This window comes from Mangifera indica, chromosome 19 (assembly GCF_011075055.1).
Source record: "Mangifera indica cultivar Alphonso chromosome 19, CATAS_Mindica_2.1, whole genome shotgun sequence".
In the NCBI taxonomy this organism is placed as follows: domain Eukaryota; kingdom Viridiplantae; phylum Streptophyta; class Magnoliopsida; order Sapindales; family Anacardiaceae; genus Mangifera; species Mangifera indica.
Genome location: NC_058155.1, coordinates 12988467 through 13009483, shown reverse-complemented (window position 1 = coordinate 13009483; position 21017 = coordinate 12988467). Strand labels below are relative to the sequence as shown.

The 21017-nt window shown below is 33.2% G+C and overlaps 2 protein-coding genes and 1 long non-coding RNA gene across 7 annotated transcripts; 1 reads left to right on the top strand and 2 right to left on the bottom strand.

The window, feature by feature from the left end:
- The first annotated feature begins 1439 nt into the window (after positions 1–1439).
- LOC123203252 (HVA22-like protein i) lies at positions 1440–4484 on the top strand. 2 transcript variants are annotated; one of them, XM_044619549.1, is made up of 7 exons: positions 1440–1724; positions 2143–2208; positions 2309–2407; positions 2502–2558; positions 2657–2720; positions 2832–3041; positions 3757–4484. In XM_044619549.1, the coding sequence occupies exons 2-7, from the start codon at positions 2177–2179 to the stop codon at positions 4285–4287; spliced, it is 993 nt and encodes a 330-aa protein (XP_044475484.1). In that variant the 5' UTR covers positions 1440–1724; positions 2143–2176; the 3' UTR covers positions 4288–4484. The 2 variants fall into 2 exon arrangements, with proteins under 2 accessions (XP_044475484.1, XP_044475485.1); XM_044619550.1 differs by lacking the exon at positions 2143–2208.
- Positions 4485–6900: 2416 nt separating this feature from the next.
- Positions 6901–11883, bottom strand: LOC123203037. 4 transcript variants are annotated; one of them, XR_006499129.1, is made up of 9 exons: positions 11377–11883; positions 9367–9502; positions 9156–9248; positions 8898–8983; positions 8318–8370; positions 8027–8075; positions 7872–7937; positions 7723–7798; positions 6901–7484 (listed from the first exon to the last, which is right to left on the bottom strand). It is a non-coding gene; the product is annotated as an uncharacterized LOC123203037 (long non-coding RNA). The 4 variants fall into 4 exon arrangements; XR_006499128.1 differs by having other exon boundaries at positions 8318–8381; positions 9156–9502; XR_006499127.1 differs by having other exon boundaries at positions 9156–9502.
- Positions 11884–12887: 1004 nt separating this feature from the next.
- LOC123202608 (tRNA (adenine(58)-N(1))-methyltransferase non-catalytic subunit trm6-like) lies at positions 12888–18875 on the bottom strand. Its single transcript, XM_044618565.1, has 15 exons — positions 18861–18875; positions 18002–18077; positions 17794–17929; positions 17596–17723; positions 17340–17457; positions 17145–17226; positions 16978–17048; positions 16044–16085; positions 15521–15645; positions 15218–15311; positions 14798–14873; positions 14527–14696; positions 14342–14447; positions 13816–13902; positions 12888–13243 (listed from the first exon to the last, which is right to left on the bottom strand). The coding sequence occupies exons 3-15, from the start codon at positions 17919–17921 to the stop codon at positions 13157–13159; spliced, it is 1314 nt and encodes a 437-aa protein (XP_044474500.1). The 5' UTR covers positions 17922–17929; positions 18002–18077; positions 18861–18875; the 3' UTR covers positions 12888–13156.
- Positions 18876–21017: the final 2142 nt, after the last annotated feature.

The following is a 21017-nucleotide window of genomic DNA, read 5'->3' as shown; positions in this document are numbered from 1 at the left end:
AAAGCTGTTCGGCGTTTGTCTCCTGATGTGGAATGGACCAGCACAGCACAATTCACTCACTCACTGTTACTTGTGAAAAGTGGAATCCAAGGCTTTGAAATTCACCTCCCCACACCACATGGATGTATATCATATGCTTCCTTTTTCCTTTTAGCTTTCTAACTTCCTTGTTATTGACACAACCCATGAAAGCCTACTCATCATCATCTCCATTTCTCTCAACACCGGTAGTGTTTCGCAGAAGAAGCTTTATAAGAGTAGCCAGCCAGCCAGCCATTAGCCCACATTTATCTTAAAGCATACACAATTATTATCGTAATTACCCTTTAAATGCGGACATTATAATTACCTTTAATGACTCAACAACAAAGCGAAAAAATGAGTGGACCCCTACTCTTGATATGTTCCACATTAGCTACCTAAGGTGAATCTTTAATTAGCAGTTGCTCCATCTGCTGGCTAGGGGGACGAGACGAAGCTAAAAGACACATTCTGTGTATTGATTCTTCATGATATCTAAGCCCTTTTTCAGTACCAGAAATTTAACCTCACTTAGAACCAAAATTTGTGCAATGAGATTTGTACCTTCTACCTGATCTGAGCATCATTTTACAAGTTAAGCTGTTTCAGTTTCAGTACCAGAAATTTGACCTCTTTATGTCTGCAGGTAAGTTGTCACCTACTCTGCTGCCTGAGACCCTCCTTTTAGAAGTTTCATTTCATCTGCCTGTTGTCTGCAAATTAAAGTAGGCAAATTATTCTGGAGAGCGTCATGTCAGAGTAAAGCTAAAGCAAAGATGTGGGAGTGGGACTCTGATCGTAATTAAAAAGAACCATAAGCCTATAGCATACCTGGGCATCAAATCATATTTCAAAAGTATAAGTGGTGGATATGTATAATAAATAACATTTCTTTCTCTACCCCGGATCGTAATTATATACTTTTGAGGGACTATAATTAAAAAAATCTCTCTCGTTATCCATTTTCCACTATGCCGTAACGATTAGATACAGACTTTAACAGATGATCCTCATCTTGAGCTTTCGTTAGAGGACAAAAGGGTACTGTTTCTACGAATTTTACAATAATACCAACTAGGATTTGCAAAGTCAGGCACTATACTTTTCAATTATAAGGCCAAATTTGTAAATTAGATGCGCACATCACAATCACAGCCACAGGTGGCAAAATTTATCGCCCTGGAAAACATTTTCACGTAACAACGAGGTAAGAAAAACTTTAAATACAAATTAGAGGAAGAATATCCTGGACCACAGAACTTTACACCTGTTAAGTATTATGAAGGTGATCCGTCTGTTAAAATTTGAGCGGTGATTAAACTAATATTCACATCGGTCTGGTAGTCTTTACTACACAGAACCATTTCTCTACGGAACTCAAACTAAGACTTTAGGCGTGTGTATAAGCACCGATAAGCCGAAGAAAATGAGCAAAAACAAAAGAGAATGAATTTTTAAAAAACGACACTGAAGACCGCTGCTGCTATCACTCTCTGTCTCTCAATCTCTTTCACCGCCGACATCCTAACGGCTAGCCGAAGCATTTTGGTGGCGCCGATTGCTCGTTGCGCTGTCGATCTTTTCGCACTCCTCGGCTGTTTTCTGATCTCTCTAATCCTCTCAAACTAACTTCCGTTTTCGTTTCTCTTTTTTTTTTTTTTTTGTCTTCTTCGTATCATTTCCGATATAAGAATCGTTGAAAGGTATTAAGCGATCTCTCATTCTCTTTTACTTGCTTTATTTATTCACTGATAACGATTTCGTTTCAAAAGAATATGAGTAGGATTGTCGTAGTGGATAATTTTTTTTTTTTTTTAAATTTATTCGGTGGTTTTGAGTAACTTCTAAGGTATTACTTTGTTTCTCGAGCTTTGATCTGCAGTAATGTGAGGTTTGGCTAAGTATCATTTCATTATTTTGGTGCATTGTACTCTTATTTGTATAATGTTCTGAGTTAATTGTTGATTGCTATTATAAAAATCTGATTTTGAGTATAGTTAAATTTTATACTCTGTTTGGCCGGCAAGAAAATTAAGTTGAACAGAAGAATTTTAATCAGATTGTTCCTTGGTTCTTAGTAATCTAATATTAGTGTCTTCCTTTCTTTGTGTTATCCGTCAGTTCTTAGGTTTCAGATTATTTTTGTCGGTGGAAAATGATTGGATCGTTTCTTACAAGAGGACTTGTGTACGTTGCTGGCAACTTATATACTCATTTTGATTTGCGTCAGAGTGATTATGCTTTTTTTTTTTTGTTTGAAATTGAAATTCTTTAAATATGCTTGCAGGATGGTTCTTGGCTATGCTTATCCGGCATATGAGTGCTACAAAACTGTGGAGATGAATAAGCCAGAGATTGAGCAACTTCGCTTTTGGTGCCAGTATTGGTATACTAAAAACTGTTATCTCTCTTTGTGTTATGCAAATATTTTTATTGCTTTTTGATGCGTGTGTGTGTGTGTATTTTCTTTTGGGTCACAGGATTTTGGTTGCAGTTTTGTCAGTTTGTGAGAGAATTGGTGATGCCTTTATTTCATGGTAGGGAATCTTAATTTGAATAGGGTGGCAATGCTTTGGGCTTAAATGTGCCTAATTATTTGTTTCTAATCTTCTTTGTCTTTCTTGCTTCCTTGAAGGGTTCCTATGTACAGTGAAGCAAAGTTAGCATTCTTTATATATCTGTGGTACCCAAAAACAAAAGTATGTGAATTTGTTGGGCAAAATTACAATACTCATCTCATGTGTAATGATATGGTCACAATTCTATTGGTTCATAGTCTCTAATTTCCTATAATCTTTTACTTGGGTCAGGGAACTACTTATGTATATGATTCCTTCTTTAGACCATATGTTGCAAAGCATGAGAATGAAATTGATCGTAATTTGTTGGAACTGAGGACTAAAGCTGGAGATATGGCAATTTTATATTGGCAAAGAGCTGCAAGCTATGGACAGTCAAGAGTTTTTGAAATTTTGCAGTATGTTGCCTCACAGTCAACACCAAGGCCTCCCCCTGCCCAGGTACATGTCAAGGCAGAAAAGAGTATAGAGATGATTAGTAATTTCTCCGTCTTTTGACATTATTATTCAGCATTTGCTAGAATTACCGTCTTGTTTTATTTTATAATCTTGTGGTAGTTTTGTTCTACACATATGTTGGGCAAAGGCCTATTTTTTTGGGTACTTTCTAGCCAATGAAGGCAATATTCTTGTGAATGTATGGCTGTTTGGCTGCATGTGGTTGCAGGCATCATGTGATGATTATGGTGGTCTCCTTCCATTGATAATATCCCATTAATGTATCATGTCAGGTTCTGACCAAAAAGTTTTGAGAAAAAACTGCTATTATATTTAGAGTAGACTTGTGAAATTTAACAGACACTATTGAGCAATGCAGTTGGATTGCAAGCCATTAACTAGCTTGTGTTAGTAATTTTTAGGTCAATGTGAAAATAGGATCTGTTTATAAGGAGTCAGCATTCTATTTTGAAGAAGTGGTTTAACAAAAATAACAGTTTTTTATCTAATAGCACCTGATATACTTCCCCCAGGTTATAGTTTAACTCAACTAATTGCTGTTTCTTGCTCAGGACCTTGACATTGGGCCAACCAGAGTACCTATTTATTTACATGATTGTTATTTTGTATTTGCATATTGATAGTTTGGCAAGATGTAACATATGAATGAAATGAGTCACCATTCTGTCTGAGTTGATCTTGTACTTCGACATTTCAGCAACAACCTGCCAGGGCTCGTCAACCTCCTGTTCCCAACCGCCAACCAGCTACTGCAACTCAACCAATGACTGAGGAACCACCATCTCCAACTTCCAGTACATCTTCGAGTCAGCACCAAAAGGAAGTAGCTGAAGAGGTGGGCCCCTCACAAGTGCCTGAAGCAGCTCCTCCTGCAAGAACAAATTCTCTGAAAGCCAATTCTGCAACCTCAAACACTCAAAAAGCTAATCCTGCAACTTCAAATGCTCAGAAATCATATTCTGCTGTCTCAAATGCTCAAAAAGCAAACTCAACATCCTCCAATGCTCAGAAAGCAAATTCTGCAGCCTCAAATGTTCAAAAAGCAAATTCTGCAGCCTCAAATGTTCAAAAAGCAAATTCTGCATCTGAAAGTAGCAGCCAGACTATGCCGACTGAACCAGAAGCAGTGCAGTTGGATCTAGTGTCTTCTGCAGCAGATGAAAATGCAAATCCTCCTCCAAAGGAGACTGTCATGGAAAAACCATCCAGGAAACACGCAAAAAATTGATACACCGTTCTGCATCAAATCATTAAACCAAACACTCAGTTTCAACCATTCTCCAATTTTAGTCCAAAAAATAAAAAAATAATAATAATAAACTAGAATTTAATCAGTAGGTGGATAATAGGGGTATTGTATTACTGTGATAGACATTGGTGGAAATTTGTTGTCATATTTTAGTTTCTATTTCATTGGTTGCTTTATTTTTTGAACTTAAAATGGAAAAAGTGGGTTGGTGAGACCTGATTAGTGCAAGCCTATAAAATTATGCATAAGTTGGCCACCAAATCCATAAGTTGGTGCAATATATTCATAAATATATTCGCAAGTCAACGATATGATGCTACAATGGATAAGAAGATGGGAATATTTTTAGTTGTTTTACTAAATAATGGTAGTTTATTCGAATTTCCTTTTTTTGTTTTTTTTTTTTTTTTGGATATTTCAAAGGCTAAAGGACTATTTCCACCCAAGGTATGTTGCATTCTCAAGTTTTCTTTTTTGAACTTTGAAAATCTCAAATATTCATCAATGAGTAATTAAAATTAATGATAGTGAAGATAAAATCGTCATTTTATTTATAATATTAAAAATAAATTAAAACATAATCTCCTTTTTTTCTGGTGAAATTTTTCATCTTTTACAGCTCTTTCGATGTCCATCGAACGTCCAAATGGGTGGAGAGAGACCGTTAGAGGAAGAAAAAGTTTCGGGAGGAAGAGACCACTGACAATAGAGTTGGAGATGGTGTTGAAGATCTGGAACAAACCCTTAGGGAAAAATTGTTATTTTTTAAAACTTAGGTCGGAGAAAACTTTTAGTTTTTAAAGTTTAGGGGTGCAAAAAGAGATAAAATTTTAAGAGATTAGAATTTCGTTAATTTTAACTGTTCATGAGTGGGTATTTAAGATTGTCCTTTGGCCTATTTCAAATTATTAGATATAAAATTACTATACGATATTTATTTATTTGTTAGTTGGTGGTGGAATATCAAAATAAAATACAGATTAGGACAGATTTTCCGGGGAGTACTCATTTCTGAACATATTAGCGGGACTTATCTAGACCGAAGCCAATCTAGAACAATTTTAAACCACAGTATCCGGGAAAAGGTCGTCACTTCTCCTGAGAAGGAACCTTGTTATCAATCATGTACACTGATTCATGATTTGTATCAGCTGTTGAGGTTGGATAGAGTCAAGTCAAGTTTGATCAAAGATTAACTGGGCTTGAATCTAGAATATCCAATTCAAATTTGAATTTAAATCAACTCAAAATAAAAATAAAGAATCTCTAGCAAGCCTATGGTTCGATTTAAGTTGAACTCAAAAATGAGTTAACTCAAGTTTAATTCAAATTCATTATAACAAAGTTGAAACAAATTCTTAGTTACTGATATCATTAGAAGCTCATTAACAAACTAAATAATGCTATTAATAAGATAAATAGTATTAGTATTATCGATTGTGTCATCGACAAAATAAACAGGATCGTTAAAAAAGGATTTAAGTCAAGTTGTCAGACTAATTCAAATCAATCATTTCAGTTTGAGTTTAATTCATTCAAACCGAACATATATTTGAACTTACACCAATTCAACTTGAATCTACCTTTATCAAGGATGAATACAATTACCAACTTGAGAAAACATTAATATAGCCTTCAAATTTCACATTGTTTAAACCGATCAATCATTGCTAACATCAACATGCATGAAGAGTTGGCGATGATGTTGATGCGTCTGCATCCTCCATTGATAGGTTTTCTTGTATCCGAATGAACATGTTATAGATGAAATTGAAAGGAAGCAAAATCATAAAGCAAATCAGTATAACTCATCAAAGTTATATATTCCAAAACCTTATTAGAAAGAATCTGTCATCTTCGCAAATTATTCAAACTTCTCACCTAATATACCACTTACATATAAAAAATTTAAGACTTTAAGTGTTAACAAAACTGGTGGAGTATTAAAACTTTCAAGATAAAATTTTGAGTTCAAATCTCTGTCATGTTTATGAATTTTGATTTATCTGATACAATGGTCATGTGTCCGATCATGGTGCTCCAAGTATTAAAAGAGAAAAAACTAACAAATTTGTTGGACTAAGAAAGGATCGACTAGGCGCTATAAACATGGTGGATTCATCAATGTCTCAACAATATGAACACCTCAATGACGTTGAGTATCTCTATTGTTCATTTTTATTTCATGACATCTCAGTAACGTTTAGAAAATTATTTCATGTAAACAAGCATTTAAGCAACACTTTACTTTGTCACCTAGCAGAAATATACGTAGTCTTTGAAGCTGTTACTTTCTTATTTATATCAGAAACCACCTACCTACCATACATATTATTAGAAGGACAAATTAATCACCAAGTTAAAGATGAACAAATCTTAATTGCACACTATCAAAGTAAAGTTAAACATCTACCCAGGAAAATAGTAATATATAAGTATCTCATCATGTATGTCTAAAAAAGGAAGAACAAAAATACTAAACGTCACTGAGGTGTTCATTTTGCTGAGACATTGTTGAGTCCACCATACTCAGAAAGAGCCAATATTTTGAGCAACCTTATTTCAAACCTCTCACCTCCACACTTCCCCACATTCTCTAAGCTTCTCTTTATTTAATACTCTAATTGAGTTAAAAGGATTAAAAAAAAAAAGAAGTCTAGCTACAAAATTTACAGCTCAAAATATAATGGGTACCAGTGTCCATTAGCTGAGCCACAGCGGCATCATCGCTAAGGAGGTCACCTTCCTTTGTCCAGAGTTCATTTACTGTGAGCTGTAGAGAACTATATGGCAAATATATACATTTTCCTAATGGTTAAATAGGGTAAAACCAACCTTAAAGCTGTCACTAGTGCAAGACCAGAACCAACATATTCCAGCCACTGAAAGTTAATAAACGTATTAGTTGCTCCGCAAATTTGTGATGCTGACCACAGGATCTGATCTGAACCAATAATCATCATCAATCTGCAACATTTCAGATGCACACAACTTAGATGAAGTTCCTTTGATTTGATGCCTCTGAGCTCACTGAGCTGAATGTTTCATGACTTTTTTTATTATCCTCATGTTCCCAAGACAGCCCAAAGTTTTGCACTCCGCATGGGCCACTGTTCCAAGTAGATGAATTTGCTGATTGGGACTGCTCAATAGTGTCACCTTGACTCTGGTATTTGCTGCAATCAGCACAAAAATAGCTGTTAAGAAAATGAAAAAATACCAGCATGTACAAGAAAAATTTAAAAAAAAAAAAAAGAAAGAAAGAAAGCAACCAATATAACGTGTCATAACCATGAAATCTTCATCACCTAAAACTAATCAAGACAAACAATAGCCCACATTGGTGTGTACTGTAGAGAGAGAGTGTGTGCCATATAAATGATGCATGCTTTATTACAACAAAAATAAGAATACCTCAGAAGGTATAAATCAATTGGCCCCGTGGTACTTTGAATAATCATTTTGCATTGCCATTTAGAAAAACAATATCCTGCTCATGAGAATTATCAAGCAATCAGATGAAAATACGATTCAAATAATTCAGACCTAATCATTCCACACACCTCATCAGGATCAGGAACTTCAATATAGCTTGCTTGAGGAACTTTAATTGCAATCAGTGTCTCATTCTGTGACAAAATAGCAATACCAGAGTTTTTTGCAAGAGACTATCAGCTAAAATAAAGATTTTAAATACTGAAATTTAAAGAGAAATTACCTGGAAACATGGCAGACTGGCAATATCTTCCTCTGTCAAAAATAAGTACCTAAGCACAAGTTTGTAAATTATATCAATCAGAAAAAGGGAGACCAACAGGAAAACTATAATGTGGAACCAAATTTTATTATGGATACAGCTTAAACAACAAATATAAATACTTTTGATGATTCTCATTTCCCTCCAAGGCCCTCAGAAGTTCTTGCTTTTCCCCGAGAAAGCACATATGACAGTTCAATACGTTAATCATAAAATAGACTGACAAGCTGACAAAAGTCATAGTTAACTGACCTTATACAATCATCAATCCTGCATTCTTCAGCGTATAAACTTCCAACCCCGGCCTGTAATGAAACTGAGCATAATAGGTAATTGGAAAGACAAAATACAGTTAACACGTTTCTTCCAACAAGCAGGAAGCTAAAATTTCACTAAACCAAAATCATTGCTGTTTTGTCTGTTATCAATTATGATCAATTAAAAGGAGCCTGACCATATTCTACCGTTTGATATCACTTCTTATCTATGACACCCATTAATCAATCTTTTTATATGTAAATCTTCATGTGACTATCACGACAACTATCTGAACTAAAATATAATGCCAAATCCCCATTAGCACAATGAAGAAAATGAATCTTCTAGATTATTTTCTCTAATTATAAAACCTGTTAGGGTGCAAACTAGTTCGCACAGCTTGAACAACACATCTGCCATTGAACACCAAAATGGCCAAGCCATATAACTATTTACGTGACAAGATGATTGATGTGTGTTTTAATGCAAGTTGATTATAACTTTCGAAAGGAATTGTTTTAATGCAAGTTGATTATAACTTTCGAAAGGAATTGTTTTAATGCAAGTTGTATACCTCCAACACTTCTGCAGTATGATTCAGATCAAGGGTGCCATCTTTAGCCTCATGAATCAAATTGATGAATTTCCTTGTTAACAGGCCTATCATGTGAAACAACACAGTAAACCCTCATACATATAGACAGTTGCCATATCATAGAATTAGCCATTCCACAACACATACCAAATGAATGCATAAATGCCCATGCTTTTATGCAGCAGTAAGATAGAAGCAAGACACAACTCAAACAGACCTTAATTGAGCTAAGCTTACCTACAGAACTGTCATATCAGCAACTATTAGCTGAATTCAAACCACTAGGAGCCTTTGGCAATTAAAGCAGGGACAATATAATGGTCAGTATACCTGTCAATCAAAATAGCTCAACATATTGACATCTGCAATGATAAGCAAATAGATAAAGAATAAGGGCATTACCAACATTCGGTCTTTGAATCACAGACAGTATGTTTTAAAACCTTACATTTCCTATTAATTTTACCACCTATGCAAGAGTCTGGTCCTAGAAAAGGATCACTGACTACTTTCCTACATCCAGGGGTGGCTGCTTGTCCAGTAGTCCGAGTCAAAGATTTGCCTAATTCATTTGTTTGCTTCAACTGCAGATGTCATTAAAGCATTCACAATAAATGCAACAAAGGTCATATAAAATAAAATAATTAATTATACAAGACGATAATGAATCCACCAAGTCAATTCTTTCAGTGATGATTGTAAGATATTAAATCTGCTGCTTTGCATAAGCTCAGGTCAAAACTCTATAAGATGAAATCAAAGCTACTTAAATTAGAAATCAAACCAGCCACATCCAAATACTCAAAAGTCACTGTCAATTCAAAAGCAGTACCGTAATTCAGAAGTTTTCAGTTCTTTCCAAAGATCCATTAACCACAACTTAAGCATTGAAAAAAAAATGTTTTGAAATTTTGAGGGTAGTTCAACCTGAATCAAGGTAATTTAAGATTATTCTAATGTCCAATAGTATCAGAATAAGTCTCCAACATTATCCAGATGTACAGAATTGAAACCTTACTGAAGCCAGCACTATGCAATAAGAATGGAAAGGAAACAACAAGCTTTTGCAAATTTCTTGTTACAAACTAAAAATTAGCTTCAATTCTATTGAGAGATCTATTAGTAAATGGATCATCACTCTACCATCATGAAACCCTGAGTAAAATCATAATGACTGAAATATCAGAAAAAAAATCCAAACCCATATGAATTGGAGTAATAATTATAAAATAACAGTGGGTCCTTATTTTGTTATACAGAATTAACACATTTAATTATCCAAACATGAGCTGCATCACAAACAAATAAAGCCCCTCTTTCATATATCTCATGATGAGCAAAAATAAAAATCCAATTTGTCAACATAATTTCCCTGCTCAAAGGAGCAATGAAGCCAGGAAAAATGATAAACTAGTAATAAATATTTTATACATGCACAAAAGTACAGAAATATAAAACCAATCTAAATTATTTATTACAATTTGAAACAAACGATCATAATTCTAAACCATAAACTACTCAATATGATCTTGGTCTGTGTTATGAGTGCGGTGATTTTTGTCTCATATTATTAAATAAGTTATTGACCATTTCCTTCTTGATAGTGCCTGTGGAATAATGTAATGGTCTTCTGTGATGTAGGTACATGCTAGAGCAGACAATTTTGCTGTGGGGAAACTTTCTTTGAATCTCACTGGTTTAAGCAAAGAAAGTGTCTCTGTGTTTGGCAATCAGCTTAGACTTGCTTTCCAGAATATCCTACCTTTTACACACTGCATACCCCTGACAGTGGAGTATCTTAATACTGCCTCACTTGCCCCCAAGAAGGATTATCAAACCAATAGGTAATCAGATTTATATGTTATAACTTTGAAACATTGTTGCCTATAACCAGGGAAATCTAGACATTTTTAACAAGTTGGTTTTTGAAAACTTTATATATTAAATGAACCAGATTGATACATGGAGCTCTGCAGCTAGCTGAGGGTTCACGCTTGATTATTGATGAAACCCGGTTGGAAGCAGGGACCCTCAACTCAAATGGGGTTGAGAATGCAAGATTACTGAAACAGCTAATGGAATTTCAAAAGGTGAAATATTATCTTGCCCTGTTGATGCAAACAATATCTTTTAAGACTGTTATTTTTTAATGCAGTTGTGGATCAGGGTATTGATCTTCATTGAACTGAATTGTGGTTGAAATGTATGTCTTAGGTGGTGTACTACTTTGAGTACTACAAGATGGAAATGATAGAACATAACCTAAGGAAGCAAGTCGGGAAAAATATATATATATAGCTAGATAATACTCAAAATACAACAAACGGTCAACAAAAGACACCTAGAAATACAAAAACCTAACATTCAAATTATGAAAGACAAAATCAATAACGTTTACCACAATAACAAACAAGTGTCACATGCAGAGAACTGATCATTTAAGGAAGAAAAAACTCACCGAAAGCCTACCAAAATCGGAATGTGTATCTTCTCTGTGATTAATATTATTAATAACATCAGAAGAATGATCGAAGATAGTATTATTAGTTTTATTTTGAGGAGAGTAATTTGAAGGAAAGGGAAGCCTGCCAAGGAAGGAATGTTGGAAAGTATTAGAAGCAAAAGAAGAAGATGAAAAAGTGTGATGGTGAGGATTTGGCTTAAGTAACTGAAACAGAAATCGATAATGATAAGGGTGATAGGGTTGGGTCGGACCTTCGCTGGAGTTTGCCATTACAATTACTGTAAAGAGGTTTTAGAAGGAAATAGAATACAAGTTTTTTATTTATTAATTATAAATAGGAGGGAGATTGAAGACGAGCGGCAATAATGGAGTGAAACAAAAAGGTGGTGAAGATTGAAGAGAGCGTGAATGAACCGCGCAGTGGAAGCGGTGACTTGAGTTCCGGTGAAACAAAAAAAAAATAAAGGGAGCGTCAATAAACCGCGCGGTGCGTTGTGTTCGAATATTCACTGTACGGCTGCATTCGAAGCAGGCGTTCACTCAAATGAAAAAACATTTAACTTATAATAAATAATACTGTTTATTTCTTAAAATACGAGCTTATAACCAAGCTGTTGAACCTAAAATATGAACCTGAGCTAAATACAAACTGAGTCTGAACATTAAAATTATGAAATTAGTCAAACACGAACATCTATTTAGCAAGCTCGATAAGCTTGGGCTCACTGAAAATGAGTTGGGTCTAGTTAAAGCTCAACTCAGCTCAGCTCAGCTCATATCTAACCCAAACTCACTATCCGGTCTTTCGACTGTCACAGTATCGTTGTTTTATTTTTTTGGGTCATGTAAATTGGGCCCAAAAAAACTTTTATACAGCCCAAATTTGTGTTATTTCTCTTATGTTTAAAAAAATGTTATAATAATATCCTATTTGAAAGTAGAATGGATTTGGATTGATTTGTTTTCAATATGTAGTTTTGCTTAAATAAACTGATTTTAAATTAAAGTTTCAATTCAAAATTTCAAATTATTTATCTATATAATGATACAACTCCATTCTCTTGGTGACACAATTTACCTTTCCAATAATTTTGTTTATTTCGGAGATAATTCCTCCAATAATATTGTACAACAATTTAAATTGAATATTTGATTTGAGTTTAAACCACCTCCAAACTTTGGTTTGGCTCAAATAAAATTCACCCTTGATTAGTATAAATTTGACATACTATTTAAGTTGGATTTTATCTTCACCAAGCCCAACTAAAGCTTAGCTCAAGATCAAATCAAATTTATAAAAATAATTTCAACTTTAGCTTGAAATCAGCCTGTTAAAGCTAACATTCAATTCAAAAATAATTTAATTTTAGATTTAATTCAAATCGATTCAAACTTAGCATGTGAGTGAAGGTTACAAACCGACTATTAAATATCAATAACCCTAAAAAAAATTTAAATATTTAAACCCTTCAAATTTTATTATGTATTTTATTTATAAATAGTAATTGATAAATTTATAAATTATAAAATTAAAATATTATTTTTTTGACAAATTCAAGATCATACAAAAATCTCACCCGCTCGGTGAACTTAAGATTAAGCTCTACCTAATGTAATCGAGCCCAGTACTCAGGTTTAGCTCACTTACACCTTAGTTGCATGTTTATAGCTAGTGTACACAATTAGAAACATAAAATACAATCCAAACAAATGCTATGCTAGGGCACATTCTCATTCACTCTCAATTGCGCTTGCTGCCACGGAACTGGTATTATTAGCTGCTAAATACCCTAGTCCCACTCAGAATGTACCCTCCAAATCCACTCATCTGCATGCATGGATGAGTTCTTGATGGAAGAACCTGCAATTTATCACATCTTATCAATCTAAAATTACCTAATAAAACACATAGAACTTATCATTTCTACTTCTCCATGCTATCTGAAACACCATGCAAAACTGAGGTCACAAACTTGGCTTGCCCATAAAAATACTACATTAAACAAACACCAAACCAATGACTAAACAAATAAATGGAATCTCAAGTGAAATAAAATTACAAAAACATGAAAACTGGTGCTGACATGCTATTGGCCCATTGATGATGGGTCTATTGATTTATGTCCGAAATATTGATATTCAACACCTTTCTTTTCCTTTCAACCCTAACACCTCTCCCATCATCCTCACATACCTATACCTTTATTATTTTTTTAATATCATTTATTTTATTTTTTTCGTGTGAAAAGAAAATACACTTGTAGAAGCAACATTCTATAAGGGTCAAAGGTTTTCAATAAAATCTGCATAACGTTGACAACATTTCAACAGTGGTGGGTTCTACATCTATAGCCCCAAGAACATTTCTACCATAATGTTTTTGAGAAAAAAATTTACTCAAATAAAGCAATTCAGGATCAAAGGAAAAAGTACCTGATATTCACGAAGCCAAGGTTCTGAAATTTGCAAACCAATTGCCATTTTCCCAAGCTGTAGATTGTGCATGCATGTTGCAAGAGGCTGTACTTGCAGTAAAAAAAAAATTATGAGGGCATGCTCAATACATGAATGCCAATTGATTAAATTTCACCCACAAGAAATAGGAAAATCAGAAAAAGATAATAATTATAAATAATGCAGTGAGACAACAATATATGTGTGTGTGTGTGTGTGCATAGTCACAAGAAATTAATGCATGTGCATGGTGCAGAAAGGCAGAGAGAACATTTTTAAAGAAATAATATGGCAGGGCATTCAAGGTGAAATGTTGACCTCATCATCTTTAACGTGTCCACCTGAATGTATTAGAAATCATCTCAAACCATTTAGAGTACAAACTTAGTAGATCAAGTTATCCACAATTATTGTCGCCACATTTGAATTACTATTCTACAGATTCATTTTTAAAAGATAATGGGACTATCTTATTTGAAATTGAATTAATATTTAAGCAAATAACCTGCAGATATTGGTGATAGATTGCAAAGGGAGCTGAATATGATAAAAGTGGCAGGAGATCTATGACTAAGCTGGATGGATCAAGCTCTGGCGCAGCAATTAGTAGGCTGCAAAAAGATTTTTGAAGTTAGAAAAGATAACATGCTTCTTGAGATTAATAAGTTGATCATCAACAACCATCACTACCTAGAAAAACCATTTTCTTTCCACAACTTAAGGGCCTCTTGTGATGCCTTCTCCCCAGCTTTGGGGGGTTTGCAAACCTTGTTCACAGGGGCCTCAGAATTAATATCAGAAACCCCATTTTCAGATGAGAAAGATACACCTTCCATGATAACTGGTGAAGAAACTAGCTCCTGAATAAATCAGGAACCCAATCAAATGAGACAATTGAAAATTGAAACCCAAGCAAACAATAAGAGGCACACATGTTTGACTGGATATCCATATTACACACGTTTTCATTTTGATCACTTTGCTTGGAACTTTCATCTTGAGATAGACTAAAATCATTCAGAGAAGCCCGTATAATCCTGAACCAATAAAAGAATTAAGAAATGTTACAAGACCCTTCTGTATTAGAAAAAGGGACAACAGGAAAAAGATAGAAGAAGAGAGAGTAACCAATTCATTTTCCATAACACAAGCCGAACCTAGCAGAAACACAGCCATTCTACTTATAGCTAAGCCCAAAAATACAACAATAAACAGAAACAAAAAGAAGAAAAAGATAATCTATGCACATATATATGCAAACTGAATTCTTTCAACTGGTCCTGCTTTAAAACAATTTCCAATATAAACTCAGCAGCTTTAATTGATAATGTTCTCAAGTAGCAGCACTAAGAAATATGATAAAGCTCAAAGAGAGATGTACCTCTTGCAAATTTGATCACTGAAGTTAAATATCCGCACTATATCCATAGGATACGGTGAATCTCCAAGACAAGTGTTGCAAACATAACCTGTACCTGTATATTAAAGGTTATCAGAAAACAGAGGGCCTGCCAAACATTTGCTCTAATCTGCATGAAATAATCATAATCACTTGCAAACAAAACCAATAAATAGTAGATAAGAAAATGTCAGATTATGATCTTTTTGGTTCTTTCACAAATCTACAACCGGCTATCATTCCTCAATTTCTAAGGGCACCAAGAGAATAAAAATCATTGCAAACCTCCTAAGCGTTCTGCCACAGCACCAGTAAGAAGGCCACCAACCATATCAACCACAAGAACATCAGAATTGGAGGTTACATTAGCCATTGAGAGCAGAAGAGATAAAGCATCAACTCGCAAGAATCTGCATCACATGCAAACACGTAAATATAAATAATAAATTCAAGCATGTATTCACATAGTTAATCAATCCTGTCAAAATACAAAAAAAAAAAAAAAAAAAATTGATCTGTTATTACTTAACACCATACAAATATTGCTATAAAGACACAACTAGCTAAAACCTACATGTCAAAAAATCTCCAGTTTTAGAAAGAATACAAATAATATACCATACCACAAGAATGAAATAAAAAGATACTATTATACAATGAATGTATCTTCACAATATTCTTTAAGCAAAGTTATAGCAAGAACCATAATCAAATAGCTGAGACTTTAAAAAAAATAAACATAAAATAAATCAACACAAATGTGCTTTAAACAAAGATATGACTAGTTTATGAGTGGTGATAAGTTTACCCAATTCTTGCGGGATATTTCTTGAAGTATGCCTCACATATACTGAAAAAATTAATAATAAAAAAAATGATGAGAAACACAAGTCATAAAACCGAAGAAATTGAATGACACCATCATAGAAGCACTTAAATATTGAGAAATAATTAAATGTAATAAATATATACATACATATAGATATGTATATATATGTATATAGATATACATATCTATATATATGTCTATGTATATGTATATATAGTCCAGTAAATTATTTCATACATAAAATGACCATTGTAAAAGTAATAATGACACAAAATCACTCATTTTAGATGTTTTTCATCAATTTTCAAACTCTGCAAATCATCCTAAGATCATCTTCTTAGTGAACTCTCATCCTATAAATCCATCACACTTCCACCTCATTTAACCTATGCTTGTGCTCTTATCTTACAATTCCCCTAAATTAAATTATCATACAAAGGCATATTACAAAATTGTTCTAAGCAAATCAAACATTTGAAAGACACTTTCATTGCCTCTTTTGCATTGGGAGAGGCAGGCTATCCCACTCTTTCAGTCTTGAATCCATAAAGTCACAGAAACTTCAGCCCTAAGAGTCAACTTAAAATTTGATGCTCAGAAGAACTCTCTTTTTACTAGAAACAAGGGAAATAGGATGTGGAGAGTGGATACAACAGTCAGTCAAAGTAAGTTTTCTAATTTACTATCTACTAACCAAAAAGTAATAAATATGCATAAAGTTGGGCAACGACTCCTAATTAGCATGAAAACCGAAAAGTATTTAAAATACAGCATATCCAATTGAATTTTCAAGTGAAATTTCTACATCCTAATATCTAGAACTCTACCATTAATAATAAAACCAGTGCCATGACCTGATATAGTACAGAATCTAATATCGAGTGAGAAGGTATATTAGAAGTAAGAGTGTTGCCTTCTAGTAACAGGACGCCTTACAAGGACTCTGGGTGCATACTTCTTTTGCTTTTTAAGTCTATACTTCTCCTGCAAATGGATCAAACACCGGCCTTCTTTCAAATGAGCATTTCGTGGAGTGGCATGTCCCTAACATAAAACATATTCAAACAGAAATAACCTTGCCTGTGAGAAAGATGTTTTCTTGTCAAATGTTGCACTGTTAGCAATGAGTGCTTCAACAATTTCGCCACCTGTGGCACCCTGTCTGCAAGAAAATGTAGAAAAAGAAAGAAAAAAAATGGTCATTTTAATTTTTTTTTCATAAGAACAGCTTAAAGAAGATAGAGCCTCATGCTTCAAACTAAAATATGTTCTCACCGCCTCATTGCGTCTATATCTTCACCAGTTAAGCTTTGGGCTTTATTATTATCAACAATAGCTCGATTGTCTCTTAATCCATCATTCATTTGAATAGTTTCTTTTTCTTGAATATCATCTGAAGAGGAGAAATCCAACGAAAAAACATATCAAAACAATTCCAATCTTAACAAGTGTAAGCTTTCCGAAATACTCAATTTTGAAAACGAAGGAAAAACACTGGATCATGAAACAGCTTGAGGTTACTCAAACTAACCTTCTATAGTGGGAATAACCCGAGATAAATAAGGCCCTTCCTTTTCATTATCGACTTGAAACAGACAACCGAAAGGACAGCCAATCAACGGTTGCAGGGAACAGTTCTTATTTCCAATTTTCAACGACCTGCTTAATTGATTAATTAGAAAACTATGCATGCATTGAATGGTTTTGAATAGAAATAATAATAGCTTACGAGCCGGCAGTGAGACGAGCAAAAACCAGACGGTCACCATTGTTGATGTCGAGCAATACACTGCAACCTTCCCATGTCACTCTAGGATTTCGAATAGGATCAGATTGAAGGTTTTTTTGCGACATCATGGTGGATCCTTATTGAACAAATATAAAGAATTAAATTTCAAATTAAAGCAGGAACAAAAGTGTCAATTACGGAACCTTACTCTTGCTCTAAAACAAAAAGCTACAAAAACCCTCAATCCTCAAGCTAGGGTTTACAGCTGGCGACAAAAGTTGGATGGCCAAACAACTATTTCCCACCCAAGGTTTGATATTTTCTCAAGTTTTCACCCATTAACTATGGAAACACCAAACACCCACCCATGGCCAGTTAAATTTAACCAAACTCTAACGGTGATAAGGGTAAAATCATCATTTTCTCTATAATATTAAAAATAAACTAAAATATAATCAAATTTTACCCCCATAAACTTTAAAAACTAAAATTTTTCCCCGGCCTAAGTTTTAAAAAATGACAGTTTCACCCTAGGGTTTGGTTTTGAAATCTCCGATGACCTCTCCGACTCCGTTGCCGACGGCGTCTCCCTCTCGAAGCATCCTCTTCTTCCGGCAATCCCTTTCCTCCCATTTGGAGGTTCGATTAGCATCGGAGAAGTCTTCTAGGAAGACGAAGAACTTCGTCGAACTTCGTCTTCCCCGACGAAGTTCTTCATCTCTCAAGGCTTCTCCGATGCCGATCGGACCTCTAAATGGGAGGAAAGAGATCGTCGGAATGAGAGGATGCTTCGGGAGGGAGACGTCGTTGGCAACGGAGCCAGAGAGGTCATCAGAGATTTCAAAACCAAACCCTAGGGTGAAACTATCATTTTTTAAAATTTAGGCTAAAAAAAAATTTTAGTTTTTAAAGTTTAGAGAGATAAAAAGAGATAAAATTTTCAGATATTAGGGTTTGATTAAATTTAACCAGTTATAGATGGATGTTTGATGTTTTCATAATTAAATGGTAAAAACTTAAAAAAACATTAAACCTTGGGTGGGAAATAGTCGTTTGGCCAAGTTGATTCGGCCCAATAATTTGGAGTTGTGCTAAACTCAAATACCCAGTGCTTGCGACGCAAACCATAAATAGTTTTCTAATTAATCGACGAATTTCAACGTTTTCTACTTACTTTGAAAGGTTTTTTTTAATAGAGTAATGTTATGTGTATTTATTTTTTGTATATAATTTATGAGTAATACTATATGTATCCACTTTAGATACATAAATATATACACACTCATATGTATCATCATATGATTGGTTATTGTTTTATTCTTAATTCAAAATCATCCAATCATATGATAACACATATAAATATGTACATATTTGTATACCCAAAGTGGATACACATAGTTTTATTGATAATTTATATACATAGTGATGTGTATCATATAATTAGATAATTTTAAAATATATGTCATCATATAATAAAAAATATTTAATCAGATGATAACACTTTATTTATGTACATAAATTATATATAAAAAATATATACAAATAATTTTATTGTTTTGAATATCAGTCATTTATTTTCAAAATTGTTTAGTCTTTTTAATAGTAAAATTACTTACTTCACCAAACAACAAGACTACGTCTCAAAACACTTGTTATCTCCAGCATGGAAGTTTTAAAAAGTTTTGCTTTGGATGAAATTGTAGGTTGTTTTTGGGCTTAGGAAAAGGGTGTAATTTTGATGAGTATTTTATAATTTCAATAAATGCCATAGGGTAGGGGTTATTCTCATATAAGGTTTGCCCTATTTCTATATTTTTATTTGTAAAATTTTAAAAATTTAAATACTCATTATTTTATTAAAAATTTTTTAAAGTTAAAAGTAAAAATATCATTTAACTAAAAATATTTAAAAAATTAAAATTTTATCACATTTTTTTAATTTAAAAAATTAATAAATTTTTCTACTCAAAGTTTAAAAAATTATCTTTTTCTCTTAAGTTTTTTTCTGTCCCTAGTGTTTTTTTTTTTTCTCAACTCAAAATAAAATTTAACAAATAAATTAATATTTGAATTTTTAAAACTTTATCAAGCAAACTTTAGAAATGAATTAATCCCTGGGTGAGAATAAGTCATTTGCTCTTTTAATAAAATACTTATTTGATAATTAACAATTGCATTAGATGTGCAAAGTAGTTTTGCAATTTAACTAAAATGACAAATTAATAATTTAGAATGAAACTAAACAATTACCATGAACGGAAATGAATAAATGGTAGAGAAATAAACTTTAGAAGTTTAAGGATAGCAATATGGTTTCATCAAAGGTGGGTGGAAAATAGTGATTGGGCCAAAATAATAGGCTTAATATTATTTCCCCTGCAAATCAATTTTTTATTAATTAATTATCAAAAATTTAAATATCTATTTATTTGTTAAATTTTATTGTTATTATTAGAGATAAAATTGTTATTTAATAAAAATATGTAAAAAGTTAAAAATTAATTACATTTTCACCTTGAAGTTTAAAAATTGATAACTCTCCCCACCTAACATTTGAAAAACTTTATTTCTTTTCCAGCACACTGTTGGCGACTAAAGACTACAATGTTCTCCCTCCCTCTTCACTTCTCTTTTGACTATGCTCCATTTCCAATCATTATCGATTGATGAAAACAAATCATTCATCCTTGATGAAGATGCAATTCATCTTTATCAACCATTTTCCTGAGTAGTGATGGCCGAGAATAGAATGAGAGAGAAAAAATGTGACCATTACTACCATTGGATTTCGACAACAGTGATTGAAAAATCCTTAAGTTAGAATGTTTATTTTTCAAACTTTGAGTTGAGGCATTTGTTATAATTTTAAATTTAGAAGAAAAATATAATAAATTTGTAATTTTTTAAATATTTTTATTAAATAATAATTTTTTTTAAAATTTTGAAAACTAACAATTTTACTATATTTTTAAAACCTCTTTTACTTTTACAAAATAATTTTTTTTCTTTTAAATCTCTAAATTTTTTTTTCTCTTCAACTATCTAACGATAACAACAACTACGATGAGATAACGATAATGTCTGTTTTGTCTTTATCGACAGAGATAAACTGTCAATATTATTGTCATCATTGAATGGTTACAAGAGAGAAAAAAAAGAAATCCAGAGATTTGAAGTGTGGTAGGGTGGGGTGAGAAAGGGAGTTATTTTTCAAAACTGATAAA

Bases quoted from the DNA above. Each gene is read 5' to 3' on its own strand.
- LOC123203252 (XM_044619549.1), top strand. From the start codon at position 2,177: ATGATTGGATCGTTTCTTACAAGAGGACTTGT. The intron at 2,209-2,308 runs GTACGTTGCTGG...ATATGCTTGCAG, and splicing joins TTTCTTACAAGAGGACTTGT to GATGGTTCTTGGCTATGCTT. The intron at 2,721-2,831 runs GTATGTGAATTT...TACTTGGGTCAG, and splicing joins TGTGGTACCCAAAAACAAAA to GGAACTACTTATGTATATGA.
- LOC123202608 (XM_044618565.1), bottom strand. From the start codon at position 17,921: ATGATGTCGCAAAAAAACCTTCAATCTGATCCTATTCGAAATCCTAGA. The intron at 17,458-17,595 runs GTTAGTTTGAGT...TCTCCTCTTCAG, and splicing joins GGTTATTCCCACTATAGAAG to ATGATATTCAAGAAAAAGAA. The intron at 13,244-13,815 runs GTACTTTTTCCT...GATAAATTGCAG, and splicing joins CTTGGCTTCGTGAATATCAG to GTTCTTCCATCAAGAACTCA.